Source organism: Cyprinodon tularosa, unplaced genomic scaffold (assembly GCF_016077235.1).
Source record: "Cyprinodon tularosa strain WSP-4 unplaced genomic scaffold, ASM1607723v1 ctg50, whole genome shotgun sequence".
NCBI classification, from domain to species: domain Eukaryota; kingdom Metazoa; phylum Chordata; class Actinopteri; order Cyprinodontiformes; family Cyprinodontidae; genus Cyprinodon; species Cyprinodon tularosa.
The window spans coordinates 513,708-531,325 of record NW_024039230.1 but is presented as its reverse complement, the minus strand read 5'-3'; the positions used below and the strand labels follow the sequence as shown (position 1 = coordinate 531,325).

At 37.6% G+C, this 17,618-nt stretch overlaps 1 protein-coding gene across 1 annotated transcript in view; it reads left to right on the top strand.

Moving 5' to 3' along the window:
* The first annotated feature begins 12,225 nt into the window (after positions 1 to 12,225).
* slc12a4 (solute carrier family 12 member 4) overlaps positions 12,226 to 17,618 on the top strand; it is a 31,052-nt gene continuing 25,659 nt past the window's right edge. Inside the window, exon 1 of the mRNA XM_038302964.1 lies at positions 12,226 to 12,464. Coding sequence (XP_038158892.1) covers positions 12,335 to 12,464 — 130 coding nt within the window. The 5' untranslated portion in view covers positions 12,226 to 12,334. The remainder of the gene's footprint in view (positions 12,465 to 17,618) is intronic.

The window sequence follows — 17,618 nt, the reverse complement described above, 5'->3', positions numbered from 1 at the left end:
AACATGGGTAAGTATACAGTTTAAGGCATAGATATGAACAAAAGCTTACTAAGGTTATTCCTACACAAACCCGAATTCATTATAAATAATAATTGAAATCCCATCTAAAAAAAAGTCTAAAAAAGCGAATTCATTAAAATATCAACCAATTCTTAACAGTATTTCCTTTATAAAAAAATGAGCTAAAAGTATTTATTTACTACCAATAACTTATACCATAAATAGTTGATTTCATTAAAGAAATAAGAAGCCAAACAGAAAAGTTATTTATGTGCCTAAAGAAAAAAATACTTTTCCTCTTTAAGACTCCTTTTTGACCTTTACCCTCTAGATCAGGCATCCCCAAAGTCGGTCCTTGATTGCTGCTGTCCTGCAGGTTTTAGAGGTTTCCCTGCTCCAGCACAGCTGATTTACATTGATAGTTGATTAACAGGCTTTTGCTGAACTGCAATCATCAGAATCAGCTGTGCTAAAGCAGAGAAACCTAATTTTCTATGTAAAATCTGCAGTAACTTGGATCAGCCTGGTAACTCTTGAGAACTGATTCATTTAATTCAATCAATCACATTTTTTCCACCGTTGCCCGCCATTGCTGACCCCACTTCACCAATCCGCTGTGACCTGAATTAATCAGGAACAGGTGCACCAAAATGGCCCCACAAACAACATTTATTCTTCCCCCTCATTTTATTATTAGAGAACAGGAAAAAAATGAGTTAAAAAATTAAAGTCCTGGAAATTCTCAAATAACGTTAGGGTAGGTTAAAATACGAAAAAATAAACACCACTATGAAATAAGAAAAATAAATAAATAAATCTTGAAATAAATATAGAAAAAAATTACTAAGTAAATATTTTATTTGTTATATTTTTTGGGGTCAATTTCATAGGGACAGATTTGATTTTTTAAATGGATATTTATTAATACAATTTTTTTATTCAATTTGAAATTAAATGGTTTGCCGTGGGTAATGTACAAGCCTCATTCTCAAAACAATGCTTTTGAAAGAATGATGGATATGACATTCAAATTTATTAACGAGCAAATGTTTAAACACATGTTTTGCTTGAGCAGGTTCATGATGCTAGTAAATTTTAACTATCTATGTTTTTTTTTTTTCTTGTGCAATATCTCTTAGTGTTGGATTGCAGTGTCATTATTAAGGAGCATCAGAAAAGCACTAGGTTGTCATTAAGAACAGAAGTTGCTCAACTATTAGCTTTAAGAGGATAAGTCTGACAACCTCAAATAGAGTTAAATAGAAGAGAAATGCAGAACACTGTAAAAGCATTGTAAATTGTGTATGGTTCATGTTAGAATAATCAACTTCTGTAAAAGTTCTGAACTGCAAATTCAAGCAGTGGAAGAGCATTTGAAAATGATCTCTTAAAAAGTACGTTTTTTGTATGGAATTCAGTAAAATTTAGCTAAAGTTTCTCATTATCACTAGGTTAAAGTTTTCTGAACTTTTTCTTATTTGTTTATAATTCATACTTCATCAAACACAAACCAGTAGTAGAAATGCATTGAAGACAACATATGAAGAAAAAAAAAGTAAGAAATACCTTCTTACCCATTACTTGTATCCTATTATTATTTAGATTTATTTGAATAGGGAAAAGTATATTTCATGAGCTCAGGTTACAAACTACAACAATTTAGCAAAAGCTAATTCTCAATGTCTGTGCCTGGATTGGTATTTAAACACATACTGCAGACTTTGTGACCTATTGATGCATATGAGATATTTTAAATGATTCCTTAGGCCAACATACAGAGCTTGACACAATCAATGCTACGAGCGGAACTCCGCAATTGAAATACAGACTGTGTAAGTTGGGAGATGATACACCGTGTTTGGCTAGTTCCTGTGACCTGGAAGAACGTATCCCACAGGCCTTATGGTGCTAAGGCTTTAGCTCTATTATTTTTCCACCTGCTTGACTACTGGTCGTGGCTGAGACAAGGAAAATGTTTAAATCTTCTAAGGAGGCTAAAAAGATTAAACGTGAAAGGGATTGTGTGCGAGCGATTACAAGAGTCGATATTGGAAAAGAGTTTATTTGTCGCTACAGGCTGAAAGAAGCAGGATATAAAACCGATTCTTAACTTTATCATTAGACTTGTAAGTTAAAACTTTGCTACCAGTATCCAGTCATACTTTGCTACTAGTATCCAGTCATATATCTTTATTATTTTGTTGTTTAGTGGAAGCAAAATACGGGCCGTTACAGGTATAGCACACATAGTGGCCAAAAGTTACACGTTGTGCCTTTAGATAAAACAAAATATACAATACAACACACAATAAAACACACAACATGAAAATCAACAGGTTATCACTGATCTCATGTCTGACTTCTGAATAAAAATTCTTTGAATTTATGTGCAAAAAGGAACCAGTTAGTCTCTTGCTTCAGTTCATTAGGCTACAGTAAGAGTTCCAGGCTTTAGCACCCTGGACGGAGAAAGTTCCCGCTCCGAGCTCCTCTGGTTCTGGAGCCCATAAATCTGAGAGGAACTACATACTCAGTGAGGACTTGATGGTGCACACTTTCAAACAGCTTTAATTACATTTAATTCACATTTCATTTACATCTATACTGTTTTTCATTTAACATTTTCGACTTTTCCGCAAAAATGTAAAGCCTATTAAGCACAAAGAAACACACTATATAACAGGGTACAGAATTGATTGTACAGAACTTTTAGTTCTGTAGACTGCACATGTACAACTGTGTATCATAATGAAATTACATGATCAATTTAATGTCATTTTGATAGACAGAATGCAATCGCCTAGCAATCATCTTTGTCATTGTCATGCTTTTGCTTTTTTCACATTTGCCCCTGAAACATTCAAACTTAAACTCATACTTGGAAAAAAGTTAACATCTGGACTCTTTAGTAAAGTGGTTATAGAGTTAGGAATGGGGCTCATTCCTGTAAGCAACAAAAATGGCTTAATTCATCTTGAAGGGCAACTAAACATCATGAATCCAAGTTAATGGCATATATTTTATGTATTATTTGTTAGCAGTTTAACCTCTTTATTTACCTCTTGTATTTTTCTAAACGTGCAAATTAATTTATTCAATGATGCATTCAGTGATGTTTATGTATGAATGAAAAGCTTCCATAATAACTGGTATACCAGTGTTATTCCTTCTCAATAAAAGTTTTTACAAAAATTGCAATATGAACAGTTAGTTATTCATATCCTTGGCAGTTTGATGTTTTTACATTGTTTTATTTTAAGTTTGTTTTTTATGGAAAATAAAAGTGTTTCAATGAAATGTCTTTCATTATAATATTACATTTATGTTTGCTAAACATCTGTTTTCAGATTTCTATGGATTCTAATGATATTTGATGAATTGATTTATCTTTGATGAAGAACTTTAGGTATGATGTTGGAAGGTTTTGCCCTTGTCTTAACCGTTAGATTCCTTTGCAAATGTTCTATTGAATTCAAGTCCACTTATGTGGTCTGTATGATTTAAACTGGGTTTAAACCTGTGTAGGAATTCACTATGCATCTAAAAAAATATTTATACTTTATCTAGATAAACAATTCGTTTTTACAATCTATACAGGTGTTTGAGTTACATAAAATAGATGATCATAACACTTTGTTCTGCTAACTTTCCCTAGAGTTTAATAAAATGGGAATGTATCCGTCATCCCCATAAAAATATAAAAAAATAAGACAAATACCCTCCTGTGGACGCTAAGCATTATATTACTTTTAAAAATAATAGTTAAATATGTTATAACTGTAGAGGTTAATTGTATAACTGGGGTTTTTCTAAACCGCTATTAAAAATGCATGCAGTTTAGTTAGTAAATCATGTATTGAACTAAACAGGGTCTGTTTAAATGAAGTCAACTCATCTTTAATGCTGTGGAAAAATACTTTAAGAATGTTTATTGAAATACATTAGGCGTTTTATTAATTATGATGTTTAAAAAGCAGTTGCTGAGGCAATCGAGTGAAAAGGAATTCAAATTAAGGGCCCTAAAAGGAGTGGACAAAGATTGAATTCCGTTATTTTAAATTCAATTCATTACTGCTGGGCTTTTTCATAGCAAAAGATCTCAGTGCTCCGGAGAACCTAATTGAAGGAAACTAACTTCACATGGCTTCCCTGTAACTGCACAATGCAATCTTTCACCAAAAAAGGGACAAAGTTGCAAAGGGCAAGCCATAGATTGATCCATACAAAAAGTAGCATGGCTTCTTAACAGCACTGTAGCACGCATCCATCAACATCGACATAGCATCTGACACTGGCTTTCAGAGAATTGCTAATGCAGAAGGTCAGTTTGTGGTCCATCTCAAATTGAGTGAACAAACACTCCTAATTTTCACTAAGACAAGGAAAAACCCAGCATTTACTCACTCAATCATTTTGCAGGATCACGGACATTTCATTTAGGTTTAAACAGAATTATGTTACTTATGTTATTATGTTACTATGATGGATGTTAAAAGAATTGCAAAAAGTAGAATTGTCTGAAAAAATGTTTATTTATTTTTTTTAAGTCTTAAGAACAGGTTGAATATAGAAATGTTTAAGTAGCAACCTCTCAGAAGATTTTACTATAGTAGGCTTTCAAAAAAGAGCAGGGATATATTTTTTTTGTTGTCATTTGTTGTGCTTTTGTTTAAAAAAGAAAGGAAAAGAAATATTATCTTCCTTTGCCACTTCATTTATAGACAAATAAATTCTAAGGCTGACATATTTAGGTCCTAAGGTCAACATTGACAGATGTACTTTTTTGATAAATGTGATGGCTGCAGTAATCACTTATTCTATACAGTTTGCATCTCATCTATCTTTTCCTTACCTTCCTCTTTCTTCACATTGAACTACCCTGGGTTGCTAACAGCTTTACCTTGTCATCGACTACCACATTTGACAACTCCTACTCCCTTTCATGAATTGCAAATCATCCCAAAGTTTTATCGAAGTCAGTAAAAGAAATACAGTTAGTTGTACTTGTACTCCTGGTTTACAACCATGAGTACGAAACTTTATTCTTCCTTTCTTAGAAAAATGTGGCACTCATGACAGAGACCCCGGTTACTACCTGCCTTTAAACATTTTCGATAGTTTTACTTTAGTTATTGCTCTTATATAACATCAAACAAACATAATAATACAAAAATGTTGAGGCTTACATGTAGCTGAGGGGGTTAATGTTTTGTTTTGCTCTTTGTTTAGTTTTGCTTTTCGTATTGTTTCTGACAAAGAGGTACCATTGCCAATGTTTTGCCAGTCTAATCAGCCTTCATGGCATTTATTGTCTACAAATCCAAATCTGTAGTGCTGGAAACAAACTGAAAGGGCTCTTGGGTTTACGTCCAGCTAATCATGGTAGCCAAAGGTAATTGGATTTACTTAAATCCCCAAAGGCGGAGTATTAGAAAATCCTAATAAGTGTCAGGGTAGAAAGATAAAGGGGCTATGGCTTTCACATACAATTAGAGTTTGCAGTCCCACTAAGAAGCATTCACTCAAAATTCAGGGATGTAACCCACTTCAGACAGTAGCATTTATACTTCATAACAAAACATTCAGGAGACATTGTGGAATGTTTGGAAGTAATCATGTAAGTGAGTTCTTTTCAAGAACCACAATGTAAAAAATGTCCCCATTTTTAAGCTGTAAGTGAAAAAAGCCAGTGCAGACATAAGGAGATTGTTCATACCGTAGAGAACCCCAAAAGCTTCACACTATCTTGGTACTATCTTGGAAAAAACAAAGTTTAGCATACAAACTATCACATTCTAAAATATTTCAATTATAGAACCCTTTTTCAATTAATGTAATGAAGAAATTAATTGCTGTGCTCATATTTGCCAGGCTCTCCACAAATCAAAGAAAGGTGCACAAAGATTACCTGAATGTCTATCTCTATAGTTTACTCTTTACACATGTCTATAATATAAAAAGCACATTTTGTACAGTTTTCAATAAATCCTACTTTGTTTTACATTTCATTTGATCTGTGTTACACATTTTGATAACTGCACATTTTGTTCTCTGCTTTTAAAAAAGAATAAACATTTTACATCCCCTGCTACTAAAAACTCATAAATTCCCCACTGTCAGAAAAGTGAATATTATCTTTCTATAAGATAGTCATCATCACAAATAAGGAAATATGTGTGCTGTCAAAGCTATGAATAATTGTTTGCATAAATTCCTACTTTCTAACATACAGTTCCCCTGATTGTTTTACTTTTTAAGTAAATTCAGAAATATGAGATGAAAAACTCCAGCCTGCAGTATAACATCGAGCCGCAAGAGGGAGATCTGCATATCATTGTGCTTTAAAAGACATGACTGAAGAGTTGCTACACACTCAAACGCTGCCATCTAGTGGTTAATATTTATTATTGCATGTCTGAAGAGCGCATGGCAGCTGGCTGCATTGAACCTCAATTCGAGATTAGGTCATATCATACAGGTAAAACGCCCTGACATTTTTTTTCATACTGGTATAGTGATAAAGGGGATAAAAACAGACATTAGGAAGTCTGCCATTGGAAACAAGTCGTTTATACTCTAAGTTTTTATACATTATACACTAAGTCTTTTTTTGACATCCTTATAACATTGGGAATAAGAAGTTTGAATGAAGCTGAAGCTTTCACTGTGAGTTTTGGTTCCCTAAAATGAACATCCTTTATGTTCTTTTGGGCCTCCCCCTCCTGCTTATGCATTTTTTTCGCAAGACTTGAGTAATCATGATGGAAGCTTTGACCCAGACAGTCTCTGACTGCCTGCTGCTCCTAAATAGGCACAAAGAACCACAGGAGCTCAGAAGTGACCTTACTAACTAAATCCTGTTTGCGCTGACATTTTAAAATCAATTAATTCATTGTTTAAACTTTTTTTTTTTCAACAGGACAGCTAGTGAGGAGTCCTGCTTTTGTTTGTAATGATTTTATTTATTTTTGTAAGGAATGTTTTCTATGTACAAGCAGACTAACAGAAGAACTTAAAAAAAAATTGCATTTTTAAAGGTTTGTTGTGTTATCTCATGTATGAAAAATAACATTTTCTTAAGCATTGGCTGATTGGTACAATCAAACAATAATTTAAATGTAACACTTTCAGTTAAGATTTACAGGATTCAAATTTGAACGTATGGATCTTCTGAAACTGGCCTTAGTAGTAAGAGATAAATAACAGAAACTACAGAAAATGTTTTTGTTGACATGCTTTGATAATGTACATGTGCACATTTTAAGGAAATACGTGGAATTATTATGAAAGGAATACACAGAATTAGCCTATTTTGCTAATAGTTAAAAAAAAGATTTTCTGAGAGTAAAGAGATGTGTGGTCCTTTAATTTGTATCTCGTTTGAGACAAAACAAGTGAATGTGTCACATATCAGCTAACTGCTACTGGAGCTTATCCTATTTATAGACCTTTAAAAAAAAACACACACACACACAATCAATAAATGTATGAGCATACTGATTCATAATGAGTTTAACATATATCTGTATACCTGTATTGGAAACGGGCATGGATGATAGACATCAAAACTGGTAGAAAAGAACGACTGTACAAGAAAATTTAAGGTAAAAAAAATTAAGAAGTTGTATAACACACATGAAGAAATACTGCAATTTCGTCAAATTCTGCGAGGTGGGCTGTCCCTGTATGTCACACAAAGGACTGTACAGTAAGAATCTGTTTAGCTTCTAAGCACCAGATAGAAACAATGGGAGATTAGACCCCTGTGCTCCTTCACGACTGCCTAACATGGCATCTATTAAAAGAACAATCTGCTCAAAGCAGCTATTTGTACACAGACATTAGAGACTGACATTTTTTCGGGAATCCCACGGGTCACGGGATTCCCGTGGGATTCCCGTGGGATGGGAGTCAGTATTAGTAACGATCACGTGATTGGGACGGTACAGGATTAAACATTAACGGGAGCAGACGGGAGCGGGAGCAAACCAATAGTAACTTCCGCTCTGAGTTTTTCACCCGCGCTCAAAAACAACAAGAATGGGAGTGGTGCAGGAGCGGGAGTCATTCTGAATGGGAGCGGGATGGGAGTGGGAGTAATTTCACCAGGAGTGGGATGGGACAGGATTTAGATTTCTTCTCTGGGCCAGGATCGGGACGGGACACCATTTTTTTCTGTGGGAGTGGGACGGGACAGGAGTGAAAATCCACTCCCGTGTCAGTCTCTAACAGACATAAAAAAATATATTTTGCATTTCGGATGAAAAACTGTCTTTGTCTATAAATAAACTCTTGTAACTTTTTTCTATACATTTCTGTTTTAATATCTCCGAAGTCCTTGTTGATACCTCCAGCAGAACCAGGCAGACTTAAACTTAGGCTAGTTTTATTGTCATTTTTTATACAAAGAGTGTACACAAAAAGAAATATAATTTAGTACAGCGTCTTAGACATTAAATCAACATTTCCATTCAATAAAGTGCAGCAGTGATCAAATGTAAACAGCTTGGGAGGAAAAACAAAAACAAAACAAAACATGGAAACCTCCAGCAGAGCCAAGCAAAATATAAAAGATGCAATTAGAAAGATGTTATTGACATTAGTTAAACAAGCTCCTTTGGCTGTCGGACCCTGGCAGAACACTTTGATGCTGTAGGATGACATGCACTTAGAAATACATAACATACTCTTTCCCCTGGGCCCAGACAATAAACCAGATGATGAATATGGTTGAGACAGTCTTAGAAGTGAGGGGGGAGATGGGGAGGAGGTGAGTAAAAGTTTGGCTGCTGCACAGAACAGAAGGCAGAATGGGAGCTTAATGAGGGGCATCTTGGTGACGATTGGCTTTGGAGGGGTCATGGTCCCAACATTGATTGGCTGGAGCTTGGGTGAGGCTCGTCAACAGTTGTTCCAGGTAAAGCTGATAAGAGTCTTCCAGTTTGAATTTTTGCTTAAGCTTCTGATTATTTTGATACCGGTAATTTATATTGTGTGTCATTTTAACCGGTCCTGCAGAAGACCGCCATGTTGAGACTGGTTCTGCCAGAGGTTACTTCCCAACGGGGAGTTTTTCCTCTCCACTGATGCTCCATGTTTGCTCATCAAGGACAGGTTCTCTCAACCTGTGTTATCCAACTGGACTTCAAGCTTCCAGGTCCCTGAGTAAAGCTCTAGTATCAGCTCACGCAGTCCTCTGGATCTCTCCATAAAGCTCAGCATACCGTCTCGCTAACCTGCAGTCTACAGACTGACCAACTTCATTTATCTCCGCTCCACCACCAGTTTCAGGCCTGGGGGGGAAACCGGCAAGTTCTTTGCTCCTGTACATGCATATCTATCAAAATTAAGCGCTATCACTGCAAAAACAATCTAGAAATAAGTAAAAAATGGCTTAAATTAAGTATATTTAGCCTTAATTTGAGTAGATAAATAAGATGATTTGCCAATGGAATGAGTATTTTTACTCTTAAAATAAGATAGTTAGATAATATTTACTTGAAATAAGAGGATAAAATAGTTTTTTCTTATTTTAAAAGGAAATTGTCTTGTTCCATTGGCAAAGTGTCTTACTTACCTCCTCAAATCAAGGAAAAACACACTTATTTTAAGAAAAAATAGCTTATTGAGATTTCTATTTTTTGCAGTTTTTTTTGCATTGTTCTTCATCTTCGTAATATCTCCAAAATTTGTCCGTTTCTTTCTTTTTCTGATGCTGAGACTCTCGTTCATGCATTTGTCTCCTCCAGGTTAGACTACTGCAACTCTCTGTTTGTTGGAATCCATAAAAAACATCTTCAGAAGCTCCAATACATTCAAAACAGCGCAGCCAGGATTCTCTTGAGGGCCCGCAAATCTGCCCATATTACACCTATTCTGCATGACCTTCACTGGCTTCCCATCACCTGCAGAATTCAATACAAAATCGCGCTCATCACCCATCAGTGTTTAAACGGATCCTCACCGGAATATCTGAAGGACCTTCTCACTCCACATTCATCCACCAGATCTCTTCGATCACAAGACTGCAACTTCCTTCTCCTTCCTCGCTCCAGATTAAGGTCCATGGGAGATCGGGCCTTTGCTGTCGCTGCCCCCCGTCTCTGGAACTCTCCCCCAGATCATCTGAGAGCTCCACAACCACTGAATGATTTTAAAAGAGGCTTGAAGACTTTTTTATTAAAGCAAGCCTATTCTGCCTCCACATGATTTTTATGTTGTTGATTTTTATCTTTGATTTTATTTGCACTGTGTAGCACTTTGAGATTTTTGTTAATGACCACATGATTTTTATGGTTGATTTTTATCTTTGATTTTATTTGCACTGTGTAGCACTTTGTGATTTTTCTTAATGAAAAGTGCGGTACAAATTGGATTTATTATTATTTTTCCTGCCGAGGTCTGAGCGCCAAAGACAAAGTAAATGTATAAAAAAATTTCTCCTAATTGTCTTTTCTCTTCACTTGATTTTTTCAGATTGAAGTATACATACTGCAGTTTAAAAGCACTCAGGTAAAAGTTGAAGTATCAACTTGGCCTCTTTACTCAAGTAAAAGTGAAAAAGTATTTGCTCCAAAAACTACTTAAAGTATAAAAGTATAAAGTAACCTTTAAAAAAAAAACAGCCAGATATGAATTGAAAGCTCAATTTGTTCGACTATTTTGAAAAAATTTCTGAGATAGGGCCAAGAATGAGGGAGGTCTTGCAGGTCTCCATCTCCATCTCCCGATACGTTCTCGCCTGTGTCCGACCTTTCAGACATTTTAACATCTTTTTCTGAATCCGACAATGTAGCATGGCATAGACAATTCACGTTTGCAGTTTGAAGAACACCTGCTTGATTTCCTTTTAGCTAACCAATGAGTGTTTGCGTTATATGACCCATCCAATTACACTAGTTTTCACTAGATGTGGATGAAGCCAATGATCTGCATTGGATGGAGCACATGACAGGAAATAAATATTTAGAAACATTAAAGCGAAGCCAAGAGTAACGACTAATGTTTGTTTTAAAAATGTAAGGAATAGATAGTACAGATACTTGCATGCAAATGTTATGAGTAGAAGTCAGAAGTAGGAAGAAAAATAATTAATCGAGTAAAGTATAGATACCTACTTAAGTACAGTAACAAAGTATTTGTACTTTGTTACTTGACACCTCTGGTTATTTTGATGGAGTAATTTTCAGTGAGTACCATTAGGATGAGGACTGTGATTAATTAGAGACCAAGAGCATTTATATTATCATGATCAATAAGTCTCTATTTGTTTAAGAAGACTAGATTAACCCTGCTGACTATTTAAAAATATGAAAGCGTTAAATGCAAAAGTAGAGCACAAACATCTCTTTTTAAAAGAGTCTTTTTAAACTGAAGTCATTATTACAGAAATGTTTAGATAGAAAGACTTTTTAACCAAAGACCACAGAAGCAAGATTGGTAGCTGTTGGCTTACTAATGACAGCTTTTCCAAAGAATGCTTTTGATTTGCTCTTTTATTGTTTACCGACAAGCTACTATTTTGGGAAAGGTTGTATTTTATCCTCAGTCACTGAAGTCATTATGCTTTATTGCTGACCTTTGAAATCATAGTTCCAATAGCCTTCGGCTAAAAAGAACGTAACATTAAACAGCATACAACTCACATACAGCTTGTCTCATTTCGTTTACTGTTTGTAAAATTTGTGTGAAGAAACTGAATAGCCCTGGGTTAAGGGGCTGCAGTGACGTCCAATTGTTTACCTATCAAACATGTGGGCCAGGAGCCATTGTTTGTTACCTCTTATACAAAGAAGCTTTCCGGGAGTTCCTTTTTGTTACCTTTTGAAAGTTTGACCATCATTCCTACAGTAGCTGCCACATTTTGTCTGTCTGTGTTTTGGGTAAAGGTTCTCATACATAGAAAAAGATCAATATAAACTTTTGAGCAAACAGAGTCCACTCTGTTTGCCGTGAATGTGTCATTATGACACAGAAACAGCCGAAGGAGGTTACCCTACCCCTTTCACTTACGTGTCCACAGTCCTGCATTACTCAGGAGCGAAAATCCATGCATTACTTTTCAGTTCAATGCTGAATGTCATTCCACTCCTTCTGGTTGAAAGAGTGTGAGTTTCATTCAATATGTATCCCTCCCCAGACCTTCAAACCCCCTCAGTGCAAAAAAGAAAAAAACTATCAGAGGCTGGACTGGGGGCGGGGAGTATGGAAATGCTCTTCTGGGGAAGTGAGCACAGTGTAGTGGAATGTTGTTAGTGGGAGTTGAACTGTGGCAGGCTAACAGCTAGCCTTCTAAGCTGAGTTTGGCCAGGGATTCAAAGAAGAGGGATCAAAAATGCCTCACTTCACAGTAGTGCCAGTAAAGGATCAGGCTGAGCCCAACTATGATAGTTTAGAAGGGATAAACTGGGTTGATTACAGGGACACTGGACAGGACTGTCCTGACCATCAAGATGGTGCTGATGGTAAGTCTAGGAACTTTTACTGCTTGTTTTTGACCTAGATGGAAAATTAGCTACGGGATAAGGGCACTTTACAGCTTTTGATATTTTCTTACTTGCCTAAATAACTGCAAAAAGCAAGTTAGGTCTTGTGTGGGTGCTTTGTGAACATCTGGTTGAATGGTTACCATGGCAATAGTTTATGACGATACAGTGCATTTCTAAAACAAGCAGATGTTCTCACAGCTTAATTTAGGCAAACTTACATACGTTTTCCTCTTGGATTTTTAAATATAATTGTAAATCGGTTTAGAAACTAAGGGAAAACAATAAAAGTGGTGAGAGCTTTTAGGGGAAAAACACACAGCGGGGTTGGGCCTCAAGTAGCCTAGATCTTTGCACAAAAGATGGGTCTTTCTTTGTGCCAGCACTTTCACAATAAAAGACTGACTGCTTTCTCCCTTCTTGCGTCCCTACCTCGTCATGTTTTAGCTGTCATTCACTTGAGTTGACACACAAAGACCAGGGCCATAATGCAGGGTTACAACAACAGAAAGAAGACAATGAAATTTGAATGGAGAAGATAGTTTCTGGGCATGTTTTTTTTTTTTTTTTGGAAAAGCAGCGTCTGTTTATGTGGGCCCGCAAAGAGAAACCACACTTTGTTTTTGCTCCCTCTCCCTGATAAAAGACTCACAAAGGCGTGGCTTTTAAATAAGGATCCCAGTTACCCCAAGGATGGGCTGACGGTTTAAGTAACATTGTGTATGTGGTTTAACACAGAAAACATGAAAAGGACCAGAGCTAACAAGAGACACAAAACTAGTCTGTTTCTTAATCTGTTGGTTTTTAAACATGTGAATAGGTCAGTTTTAAAGAAAACTTAAGTTTTGTTTGTAATCAAAACCTGGCTTTAACTGGAACTTTAATAGTAAGAACAAAGTATTCCAGGTCTTGTTGCTTCAGCTGTTGGCTTGTGTATTCCTGGAATGCACAAACCAAAGCCACCCAACACAGCAAAATCACCCTCTAGTAGTACAGAGATAGACAAGTGTCTATCTGTCTGTGCAGAACCCTGTAACACACCACACCTATGTAGGCAAACCTGATATGATGGATCTTTTGCCCCAATGAAAGGCAACGTTTTTAGAAACTACTAATACCCAAAAGCATAACGTATCTATAGCGAGTAAAGTCTGAAAATAGAGAAGAAGGATCAAAGAATCTGAATAATGGGCAGGAGAAAAGAGCACTTATTTTGTATCTTTAAATATTAAAAACAGTTGGAATAATGGATATTTTTAAAGCATGTTTTTCTATTGTTTGAATTAAGCATTCTATAAGATGTCTATATAGATGTCAACATAAATAAAACTAGTGTTTGGGAAGTGCATGTAGAGCAGTTGTAGGCAATTACATACTTACTTATTTACTTCTTAATTTTTCCAAAATGTGTGGAAGAGATAAGGGTGGGAACAATATCAGATTGTTAAAAATAACTTACAGCATCGGAACATACTGCTCAAACCCCTAATGGGGATAGTTGGCCTGACCAGATCAGATGCTATGAGTCGCTGTTTGGGGTGTGATGCATGGAGCAAGTGACACAGTCCCTAGTCTGTTGCAGTCTCTGAACTCAGCTCTGTGAGCACAGGGCAGGACCAACATTGTGGTTATTCCACTGCTGAACTGCATGCACTGAAATAGTATTGAAACTGTTTGCTTTTCTTCTAGTTTTTCCTGCTGCCATGTCATATGCAGAAAGTAGAGCACACAGAGGCATAAAGATTTACAGAGCTTGTCTTTTTCAGCTATATAAACATTTTTCCACATACAGTGTAAATTAAGAGCATTTCTGTTTAATAATGTTGCATTTTAGTAGTTTTAGAATTTTTAAATTAATCTAGAAGGAAGTTTGGACTCAAAGCATACAATATCTTATCCAAGAAATTAAAATATTTAAATATTTAAAAATATTATAATTTGAATAAATATTATTAGGATATCCTTATATGTATAACATAAATAACATACATTTTAGGCACCATGTTTTGGGGCTAAAATATATGAAAGAATTCCAATTTTGAAACAGAATAATGAATCAGTCAAGCTACATTTGGAGATAAATATCTCCCTTTCATTAAAAATCTGAAATGACCCAAACAGCACAGCTTCTGCAACATTGTGGTAGTAAATTAAATCTAATGGTTAGATATGATTCAGAAGTGGTAGATGAGGGTTTACAGTAACTGACTTAACTAAAAGACTTTTCTTGATATAATCCTAAGCAGCTCGTATATTTAAAGCAGAAAAAACATCAAAATAAATACAGCTTATTTTAAGAACATGCGCAAATTGTTTATCTGCAGATGTAAGCTTAGATCAGAATCAGAATCAGAATCGGGTTTATTGCCATTGTTAGTGAAGAGGTTCACAACTAGGAAATTTCTGTGGTACAGTCGTGCAACATGAAACATATATGAAATAGTAAATAAAATTATAAAAATCTCTAAAAACACTAGGGTATAAGGCATGCAAAAAATATACTAATATATACACTTAAGATAAAAATATGGATAAATATAAAAAGTAAAATGTACAAGATAGTGCAAATAGAGCAGTGTGCAATACAGCAGTGTGAATGGCATGGGCAGGTTATGGAGTCTGACATATAGTGTTCATGAGTCTTATGGCAGAGGGGAAGAAGCTGTTTTTATGGCGGGAGGTTCTGGTCCGTATGGACCGTAGCCTCCTCCCTGAGGGGAGAGGTTCAAACAGTCTGTGTCCAGGGTGAGAAGGGTCGGCTGTGATGCGACCTGCACGTCTCCTGGTCCTGGAGACATACAGGTCCTGGAGTGATGGCAGCTTACAGCCGATCACCTTCTCAGCGGAGCGCACAATGCGCTGCAGTTGGTATCTGTCCCTGGCGGTGGCGCCAGTGTACCACACGGTGATGGAGGATGTGAGGATGGACTCAATGATGGAGGTGTAAAACTGCACCAACATCCGGGTTGGCAGCTTAAGTTTCCTCAGCTGCCGCAGAAAGAACATCCTCTGCTGGGCCTTCTTGACGAGGGAGCTGATGGTCGGCTCCCACTTGAGGTCCTGGGTGATGGTGGTGCCCAGGAAGCGGAAGGACTCCACGTTGGAGATGGGGGTGGGGCTGTCTGTGAGGGCAAGGGGGGACGGTGGGGCTGTGACCTTTCTAAAGTCCACAATCATCTCCACTGTCTTTTGGGTGTTCAGATCCAGGTTGTTGCTGCTGCACCAGGACACCAGCCGGTCCACCTCCCTCCTGTAGGCAGACTCATCACCGTCGGAGATGAGCCCGATGAGGGTGGTGTCGTCCGCAAACTTGATCAGTTTCACGGACTGATGGCTAGAGGTGCAGCAGTTGGTGTACAGGGAGAAAAGCCAGGGGGAAAGGACACAGCCCTGGGGGGATCCGATGTTGATGGTCCGTGTGTCAGAGACAGTTGTTCCCAGCCTCACGTGCTGTCTCCGGTCCGTCAGGAAGTCAGTAATCCACCTGCAGAGGGAGCTGGGCACGTTGAGCTGGTACAGCTTGTCCTGGAGCAGACCCGGGAGGATGGAGTTGAAGGCAGAGCTGAAGTCCACGAACAGGATCCTGGCGTAGGTTCCTGGGGAGTCCAGATGCTGCAGGATGAAGTGGAGGGCCAGGTTGACTGCGTCGTCTACGGACCTGTTGGCTCTGTAGGCGAACTGCAGCGGGTCCAGGAGGGGGGCGGTGATGGATTTTAGGTGTTGCAGAACCAATCGCTCAAAGGACTTCATGACCACAGACGTCAGCGCCACCGGCCTGTAGTCATTTAGTCCTGTGATCCTTGGTTTCTTCGGGACAGGAACAATGGTGGAGGATTTGAAGCAGCCCGGCACATGGCATGACTCCAAGGAGATGTTAAAAATGTCCGTGAAGACAGGAGACAGTTCGCTGGCACAGTGTTTCAGGGTGGAGGGAGAAACGCCGTCAGGGCCAGCAGCTTTACGGGTGTTCAGCTTCAGAAACTGTCTGTGCACGTCCTGCTCCAGGATGCAGAGGGCAGGGGGGGACAAGGGGTGGATTGAGGGGGCCTTTGATGGAGTGGCCTCAGTTGTGTTGGGGGAGGAGGGGGTGGCTGGAGAGACCAGAGAGGTGCTAACGGCTCTGGGACAGTCGAAACGGCAGTAGTGTGTATTCAGTCTTTCACACAGTGCCCGGTCATTCAGAGCTCGGGGGGCTTTGGGCTTGTAGTTGGTAATAGCCCTGAGGCCCCTCCACACTGTGGCAGAGTCGTTGGCAGAGAACTGCTGCTGGAGGCGATTTGCATACACAGATTTAGCCTTCCTCATCTCCCTGCTAAACCTGTATTTCACCTCTTTGTAGCTGTCTCTGTCCCCGCTCTTGCGGATTGCAGAGTTCTGAAGCATAAAGTGACACCAAGACAAAAGAGGGGGGGTGGTATAACTTAACCATACTGTTTATGAACGTTGTGATAACTCATACACCTACAGTGTAAGAAAATGGACTATAACTTCATGTCAGTGCAGGGATTAATCAACATTAATCAAAAGGTACAGTACTGCATGTATGCAGCTCACACTACGCCTCACATTGCTCACCTTAAACAATGTCTAAACAAAGTATATCATCCTGCTGGAGAAAAATCTGCTGGCATCCAAAGAGCAACCAGTGGCACTAAATCACTCCAAATTGTGTGTATTGTATGAAAGGTGAATCAGGTGATTCAAAGTTGATGAGAGCATATTTTTCCTAGAAGTATTTTCTTGTGCTTGCATCATTCGGGCACTTGGTTTGTAAATAATATTCAGAAACAACTTTAAAGTGATTAAAATGCTTTATTTTTGTTTGTTTTTTATTGTGAATACATACTATTATTTAAATATTTCTAAGCATTAACATGTTTTCGAACTCTAATATTGCATATGATGCAAAAATCGAGCTAATTCCTAATTTAAATAATACTTTTCATTTACTAGTAACTGAAGTGAAAAATGTCCAGTTTTTATGTGATTTTCTTGATGGAGCTGTGGCAGAAATTAAAGGGAAATTAGAAGATGGGTTGAGGTAGACAGAGGGATAAGACATATTAAATTTGTACGACGATCCAAATGACCTTAGATTGGAGTGTTTGCGGTTATCTTTAACATAGTTTTTAC